Raw genomic sequence first — 8,088 nt, forward strand, 5'->3', positions numbered from 1 at the left:
GCCGGAGACATGCATTGCTGCTCTTAATCGAAAGTTGGTGATTAGCATGCGTCACCTATAGTGCTTATTTGTCGATATATACATGATTAGGCTCGCACACATAGTCAGTAATAATGTAGAGAAATTATTATATTTTTTACACCATGTAGGTCACAAATATATAGAATATTGGAAGATTAGTGGAGTTTGGCTTACGGAACACTAAATATTAGGTTTAGCTAGGTTAGGTTGGAGTTTGGCGGCCAATAATTCATGTCTGCAGGAATAAAACTAAGGTCACTTGATGCTATATATTCTACTAAAAAAATGGTAGCTTCAGCCCCTGGCCATTAATTAATCTACTCCAGCATCCACTAAAAAAAATGCTGGCGTGTTGGATGTGGTGTGATCCGGTGCAGTTGGTACCTGGTAGGGCGCAGTCCAAACGTTAACTTGACGCAAAGTGCATAAAAGAGCTCGGAGGACAATAATAGGTTGGCGATGTATATGTAGCGCTTCGGGCGTGACCGTGCGAGACGTCTTCTTTCTCACCCTCAACCCACCGAGGAACACGAAGCTCAACCTCACCGTAGGAGCACGAGGCACATCCCATTATACCTCACGGTGAGGTTCAGCGTTTTGACGAACACATCAGGAGCAGCGTCCACAGGTTAGTCCTCTAAACTCCTCTCATCATTGAACAGCGGTAACACATCAGAAGTTGAAGTACTGCTCGAGGAGACATTTTATAGTACTAGTGTAAACCACACAGGGCCTCCACCTGGTTAGAGCCCCTCTACTTTTCTCTAATCACTGCTGGTGCCTGGTGGTAGTGTGGTACCACTAATTAATCACCTTAATTCATATCAAAAAATCACCTTAATTAGTGTGAGTTGTGTAAGTAATAGGAGTAGTAGAAGGCTTCTTGGTGTGAGGAACTCTCGTGTGCTTGGAAACTATCTCAACCGTCAATAATAAAGGCATTTGATCCGTTTCAAGATTCGGGGATAATGAATCAATTGAACGCGTTTCAAAGTCTCAAAATAGACGGTACCCACTCCGCTGGTACTTGCATGTCGACTACGCGGTGAACGCGAACACAGTGTGGGATCCCGTCGAGCACCATTATCGTTGTTGACTTGGTAGAACGCGAAAATAGTGTGGGATAGGTCCCTAGGGTGGGGATAATCGCCGTTGTACCGATTTGAGGAATTCGACCGGGAGGAAGCTGATGCTTCTGGAACGGAAATTACCATGCAACTTTGGGTGAATCAATGGTGGATCACAGCGAGTACCTATTCTATGTCAGGAGATAGCGGCAATACTAGGTACTCGCTTCGTTCCATAATTCATGTTGCGGCTTTAGTTTAAAATGTATTAATCTTATTTTAGTTGTTTTTCATTAATAGTCATGAATTGTTTTAGGAAGCACTACATTCTCATAGTTAACTTGTGTCCCATAAATAACCACATTTTTCAACAATATCTACTCCGTAAATATTTGTTCTAGTTAGTCTTTTTTTTTATTAGTACCTTTGCGGAGTGTTTATCATAGGAAACCAAATATCCAAAATGTGCATTTCTGAATCTCATGCATGCAACCAAATACTCTTTGTGTTCTTTTGAGACCGACAATACCATTTGGCTTTTCCTACCTATGCGTCGCATAGGTAACCAAACACTATCTATGTTCTTTTGAGACCGACAACACCATTTGGCTTTTCCTACCTATGCGACTAGGGTTCTCTTACCTCTTCAGCGATCGGTGATCTCTCGTGGCAGGATCAGCCCCTTTAAAATTGATCGTGTGCGTATAAAACAACTAGAAGAAGATGAACAAAACTTTCACGCCTTAATTAAGGGAATGTATGGAGTATGTTTTGTAATATATACCTTATACTACTTCGGTTAAATTGATGGTCTAGGAATACACTCGGGCCTACATACTTGTCACGGTTTTAGAGTAGTTAAAATAGACCAAAACATGTTTAGATCCATTGAACCCGCGATAAATATTTAGAGCCAGAGAAAATATTAAGTTGTGCATGCTATGTTACGGATACTACGGACACACATCCGTTTTTTTTACCTCTCTACGGCTGTTAGAAAAGCAAATGAAAGTAGTTAAGTCTTAAGTAAGCAAACTTAACTGTGCAGCAAGAGAAAAAGGGGCAGCTGACATCATGGAAAGCGTTTAACACATACTTGCGGGAGCTGCAAATATCTTCAGCCGGCGTGCTCTTTCTTTGTGTTGCAGCCAGAGCGAGGACTGTGACAACTCGATCAATGGCGGGGATGGATCAGAGCGTGCAGGTGCTGGCGTCCTTGTTGGACACGCTCCCGCCGGAGTTCGTGCAGCCCGAGCACAAGCAGCCGGGCGCGACGACCACGTTCAGCGGTGCGGCGGCGGCCACAGAGCTCCCCCTGATAGACATGTCCATGTGGAACGCCGGCTGCTGCATCGCGGAGGCAGCTCGGGAGTGGGGGATCTTCCAGGTGGTGAACCACGGCGTGCCGTCGGAAGCTGTGGCGGAGCTGCAGCGCGTGGGGCGTGAGTTCTTCGCCCTGCCGCAGGAGGAGAAGGAGCGGTACGCCCTGGACCCGGCCTCCGAAAGGACCGAGGGCTATGGCTCCACGCTGGGGCGGGAACCCGATGACAAGAAGGTGTGGGGCGACTTCCTCTTCAACATCGTCGCGCCGCCGGCCGCGGTCAACCTCGAGATGTGGCCGAAGGATCCGCATGGATACAGGGAGGCGAACGAGGCCTACTGCGGGCACATGCAGCGGCTGACGCGGACGCTGTTCGAGAGCCTCTCCGTGGAGCTGGGGCTGGAGCAGGGCGCCATGGCGGAGGCGTTGGGCGGCGACGACGTGATGTTCTTGCAGAAGATCAATTTCTACCCGCCATGCCCGCAGCCGGAGCTCGCGCTCGGCGTCACGCCGCACACCGATCTTTGCGCCCTCACTGTCCTCGTGCCCAACGAGGTGCAGGGCCTCCAGGTGTCCAAGGACGGCCACTGGTACGACGTCAACTACGTGCACGGCGCCCTCATCGTCAACATTGGCGACCAGATCGAGGCAAGTAGCTAACTAGTGCTCTACGTAGTATTTTCTTGACTAGCTAACTACATAGCACCGTCGATCGGATCAAATGCTTTGCTTTGGCATGCGTATTCTTATATTATGGTGATTATAGATTTTCAGCAACGGGAGGTACAAGGCAGCGCTGCACCGGGCGATGGTAAGCAAGGAGAAGACGCGGATGTCGTGGCCGGTATTCTTGGAGCCGCCCCTGGAGCAAGTTGTCGGGCCTCACCACCAGCTCGTCACCGACGAGACCCCGGCCAAGTACAATGCCAATACGTTCAAGCATTACAAGTACTGCAAGTTCAACAAGCTACCCCTATGATTAAGAGAAAACCCTTTCCTAAGGAGCTTGAATACAATTCCAATCTTTGGCGTCAAACTCATTGTGAGCTAATCTGTACACTATACCTTATCTAAATTTATACCATCTTGAGTTTTCTACAGCCTTTTTTTCATTATATTTACATTTTAAATCACTTCTACTCCAATTAAAAGTTGGTGTGTTGCCACGATCCAACTAATTTAGACTTGGATACGTGAACAAAGCATTTACAATTCACGGTACATGCAAAACATACAAAATTGACATAAATCTAATCTCTGCTCCTAGAGCTAGCCAATTTTGGCACACGGAGGAGCTTTTCCAATTTTCTATAAAAACTCGAACCATCAGGTTTAGTTTGCATCTTGTCAAATTCAGCTTGCCCAGATTCAGTTTTGCCTTAGGGCAGGTTTCAGCTTTGACTTCGAAATAATCAGCATCTAAAATCACCAGTTGAAGGAATCAACTACAACCAATCTACTACTGAGCATCAGCAATTTAGTATCAATAAAAAAAAGCTGAGAAAAAACATCACCCACCGGGAGGCCTGCCGGCCACCTTCCGGCCGCTATGAGCTTGTCTTGGCAAGAGGATGACCCTAGCTGGATGTACATGCTCAAATTTGGAGTAAGTGATACACGAATTAAGATGAAGCGTTATTATTTGCATTGGGAAGTTTCAACTTCATATCACCAGACGAACTACACATGTCCATCTATCGATCAAATACACACCATGACAGATCCTATTGACCGCTAGTAGTAACTGAAGAAATGCATTGGCAGTCTGGTTTGGTCCCTTCCTCCATGGCTCCATCTATCGTGCCGCGTGCTTTTCATCGTTCATACTCCATGTTCGTAGGGAGGGTCAGAGGCAGGAATTTTGTACCAGGGGCGGTGGAACATTTATAGGTTTTGCTAGGGAGGGCCAAAGTAGTAAAACGCGGCAGTTTTTGTGGCCCCTTACAAGGAGGATATTCAGAATTTGGAGATAATTCTCTACAGTTTTGGGGAGGTGACCGGTCTATGTACAAATTTTCAAAAGAGTTGTATGGTTCCCATCCGTTGCGGCGCTTTGAATCTCGATGATATTCTTCAAGGCGTCCCGGCTGCTCGCGCGTCCTTTCCCCTTAGATACCTTGGACTGCCGCCAGTGGCGGAGCCAGGATTTTCATATTGGGTATTCGGGTTTTAAAAAATCCAACACAATAATATAATATATGTAGGTTCAGAATAATAAATTATATTACACTGATGAACACTATACTCAAGTCATTTGTATTTGTCAAACCAATGAGATGTCGTGAACTGAAGCTGTTCTTACCGTGAACAGTGAACTGATCACTTGTGTCTTCTGAATTCACTACCGGACAGTGGTGATGAACTACTGCTAGTTTTTGCATGGTGTTGCAGCGCCGCCGTCACTAGTCGACGATCGTGCCGATATTCAGATGAAATGTCGGCACGCCCGTTCCTATCGAGTTTTGCGGCGTCAGGCAGGTCAGGGCCAGGCGTGAGGCATCAAAGATGCGGGGAATGGGGGGCAGCGGGATTCGGTCCATACCTTTACGGCAGCCGGCAGGGAGTCAGGACTGGCCAGCGCCGAGGGGGCGGTCGTCCGGACGCCTGTCGTATGGCGAGTGGCGGCGGCGAGATCCATTGCCAGGGCTGAACGAAGAGGATGAGGCAAGAGGAGCAGTTCGCGTCGAGGCTGTTGATTCCATGCCTCTCGTCGCTGGCAGGACCTGGGTTCGATTGGTTGCAGCCCAGCTAAGGGGAAACCGCCCGGTGAAAGCCCAAATTGGGGTTTTTCGGCCCAGATTGGATGGGTTGAACTCAGGATGGCCGTTACCAGCGTGTTGTTTCTCTTCTTACGAGTTAAACACGTACAGACGAACTCTAATATACATATACATGCATAGAGAAGCTTATATACTGAAAAGAAATTCCAAAAAATATTGGGTATTCATTGCATACCTATGAATAGTTCTAGCTCCGCCCTGACTGCCGCGTTCGGTTTGATGCCTCAAAAGGGCGGACTTCCTTCACCTTGAGGATAAGTGCGCCGGAAATTTGCCAACTTGGAATGGGAAGCTTGTCACCACAGCCGGCCATGCCGCCTTGGTGAAGTGGTCATCGCCTCTCAAGCCATTTACCATCTCACTCCCCTTGCCTTACCGCCGGGCACTATCAAGTTCATCAACAAGATTGAAAGAGCTTTCCTTTGGTCCGGCAAGGAATCCACTACCGGCGCAAAATGTAAAGTCAATTGGGACACGGTGTGCCGTCCCAAGAAGTTGGGCGGTCTTGGAATCCTACATTTGGGAAACTTCGCGACGGCACTTCGACTTCGTTGGCCTTGGCTTCAATGGAAAGATCCGAATAGGATTTGGGCGGGATCTGGCAACCCTTGCACCAAAGAGGATATGGATTTTTTTTTTACGCTGCAACCGAGATCACCATTGGGAATGGAAATAAAACCCCATTTTGGCACGCTCCTTGGCTCGGGGGGGGGGGGGGGGAGGCCTATAGACATTGGACCCCAAATCTTCGACATATCCAAGCGCAAAAATTGGGTGGTAGCCAAAGCTTTGCATGAAAATTCTTGGGTGGCCAAAATTGACCTTGAGAAGAACTTCACTATTGAACACTTCAACCAATTCCTTGAGCTTTGGACACATTTGTCCACCATCCATCTCAACGAGCTTGTAGAAGATGACATCTCTTGGAGGCTTACGTCCAACGGCCAATACTCCGCTAAATCAGCTTATGAAGTGCAATTCTTAGGATTGATCAAGTCTCCTATGTACGACACGGTGTGGAAGGCTTGGGCGCCTCCCAAAATGAAGTTTTTTGCATGGCTCGCCACGCAAAATAGAGTTTGGACGGCCGATCGGTTAGCCAAGCGCGGTTGGCACAATTGTGGCCTTTGCCCTCTTTGCAAACAATGTGTTGAATCTGTCAATCATCTCTTTATACATTGCCATTTCACCAAACGGCTTTGGGCCCTTGTTGTGAGCTGGCTTGGAATCAGCGGAGTTGATACCTCCCTTTGGGCCGGGTTAAGCATGAAGGAATGGTGGATTGGGATGGCGGCCAGAGGTGCTCCAAACCGCAAGGCCATGTCAACTCTCACCTTGCGCATAACTTGGGAGATTTGGTGCGAGCGGAACACGAGGGTTTTCCGTAACAAGCAAGCTCCCGCTCAAGTTGTTTTTTGAGAAGATTAGGAGAGATGCTAAACTTTGGGTGTTAGCGGGTGCAAAACGCCTGGGGGATTTGATGTCGGGAGAGTAATTCTTGTATCTTGTACCTTGTAACGTATTTGTGGTTTCTGTAAACTTGCTAAACTTCTCCTTAATTAATAGATAGGGGCAAAGCTTTTGCCCCTGTTTCAAAAAAAATAGTAAAACGCTAAACTTTGAGTGCTTTTTTAGCAAAGAAATTAGTGGTCTGACAAAAAAATTCTGCATGCTATTTTTTGTATGTGGTTATGTATGTATTGTTCTCAAAGGGAAAAGTTGGGTTGTAGAAACGGGTCAAGGTTACTAAATCTCCAATTCTTAATGAATGACATGTTTAGTACTAGCAGAGCTCTTCATGACTTTGATAAACACTTACATTCATGGGCGGAGAGAGGGGCGACCCCCCCCCCCCACCCCCCAATATTTTATGCGGATATGTTTGGATGCAGTGAATTAGGCTTGAAATTGGAGAATTGGAATTTGGATCTTCATTTCAGTTGTTTGGATGCGAGTGCTTTGGGCCTTGATACGTCTCAAACGTATCTATAATTTCTTATGTTCCATGCTACTTTTATGATGATACTCACATGTTTTATACACACTTTACATCATTTATATGCATTTTCCGGCACTAACCTATTGACGAGATGCCGAAGAGCCAGTTGTTGTTTTCTGTTGTTTTTGGTTTCAGAAATCCTACAAAGGAAATATTCTCGGAATTGGACGAAATCAACGCCCAGGGTCTTATTTTTCCACGAAGCTTCCAGAAGACCGAAGGGGATAAGAAGTGGGGCCACGAGGTGGCCAGACCATAAGGCGGCGCGGCCAGGGAGGGCCCGCGCCGCCCTATGGTGTGGGCCCCCCGTCAGCCCTCCGACTCTGCCCTTCCGCCTACTTATAGCCTTCGTCGCGAAAACCCTATTACCGAGAGCCACGATACGGAAAACCTTCCAGAGACGCCGCCGCCGCCAATCCCATCTCGGGGGATTCAGGAGATCGCCTCCGGCACCCTGCCGGAGAGGGGAATCATCTCCCGGAGGACTCTTCATCACCATGATCGCCTCCGGATTGATGTGTGAGTAGTTCACCCCTGGACTATGGGTCCATAGCAGTAGCTAGATGGTTGTCTTCTCCTCATTGTGCTATCATGTTAGATCTTGTGAGCTGCCTATCATGATCAAGATCATCTATTTGTAATGCTACATATTGTGTTTGTTGGGATCCGATGAATATGGAATACTATGTCAAGTTGATTATCAATCTATCATATATGTGTTGTTTATGTTCTTGCATGCTCTCCGTTGCTAGTAGAGGCTCTGGCCAAGTTGATACTTGTAACTACAAGAGGGAGTATTTATGCTCGATAGTGGGTTCATGCCTCCATTGAATCTGGGACAGTGACAGAAAGTTCTAAGGTTGTGGATGTGATGTTGCCACTAGGGATAAAACATCAATG

At 47.1% G+C, this 8,088-nt stretch overlaps 1 protein-coding gene and 1 long non-coding RNA gene across 2 annotated transcripts; one reads left to right on the forward strand and one right to left on the reverse strand.

The window, feature by feature from the left end:
* The first annotated feature begins 474 nt into the window (after positions 1-474).
* LOC127319118 (flavonol synthase/flavanone 3-hydroxylase) lies at positions 475-3,507 on the forward strand. The gene is made up of 3 exons (XM_051349328.2): positions 475-649; positions 2,237-3,057; positions 3,176-3,507. Exons 2-3 carry the CDS (start codon positions 2,266-2,268, stop codon positions 3,386-3,388), a joined length of 1,005 nt encoding a protein of 334 aa, XP_051205288.1. The 5' UTR covers positions 475-649; positions 2,237-2,265; the 3' UTR covers positions 3,389-3,507.
* A 1,099-nt stretch (positions 3,508-4,606) lies between these two features.
* Positions 4,607-7,853, reverse strand: LOC127319119 (uncharacterized). Its single transcript, XR_007862400.2, has 2 exons — positions 4,952-7,853; positions 4,607-4,861 (listed from the first exon to the last, which is right to left on the reverse strand). It is a non-coding gene; the product is annotated as an uncharacterized lncRNA (long non-coding RNA).
* Positions 7,854-8,088: the final 235 nt, after the last annotated feature.

Source organism: Lolium perenne, chromosome 7 (genome assembly GCF_019359855.2).
Source record: "Lolium perenne isolate Kyuss_39 chromosome 7, Kyuss_2.0, whole genome shotgun sequence".
NCBI lineage: Eukaryota > Viridiplantae > Streptophyta > Magnoliopsida > Poales > Poaceae > Lolium > Lolium perenne.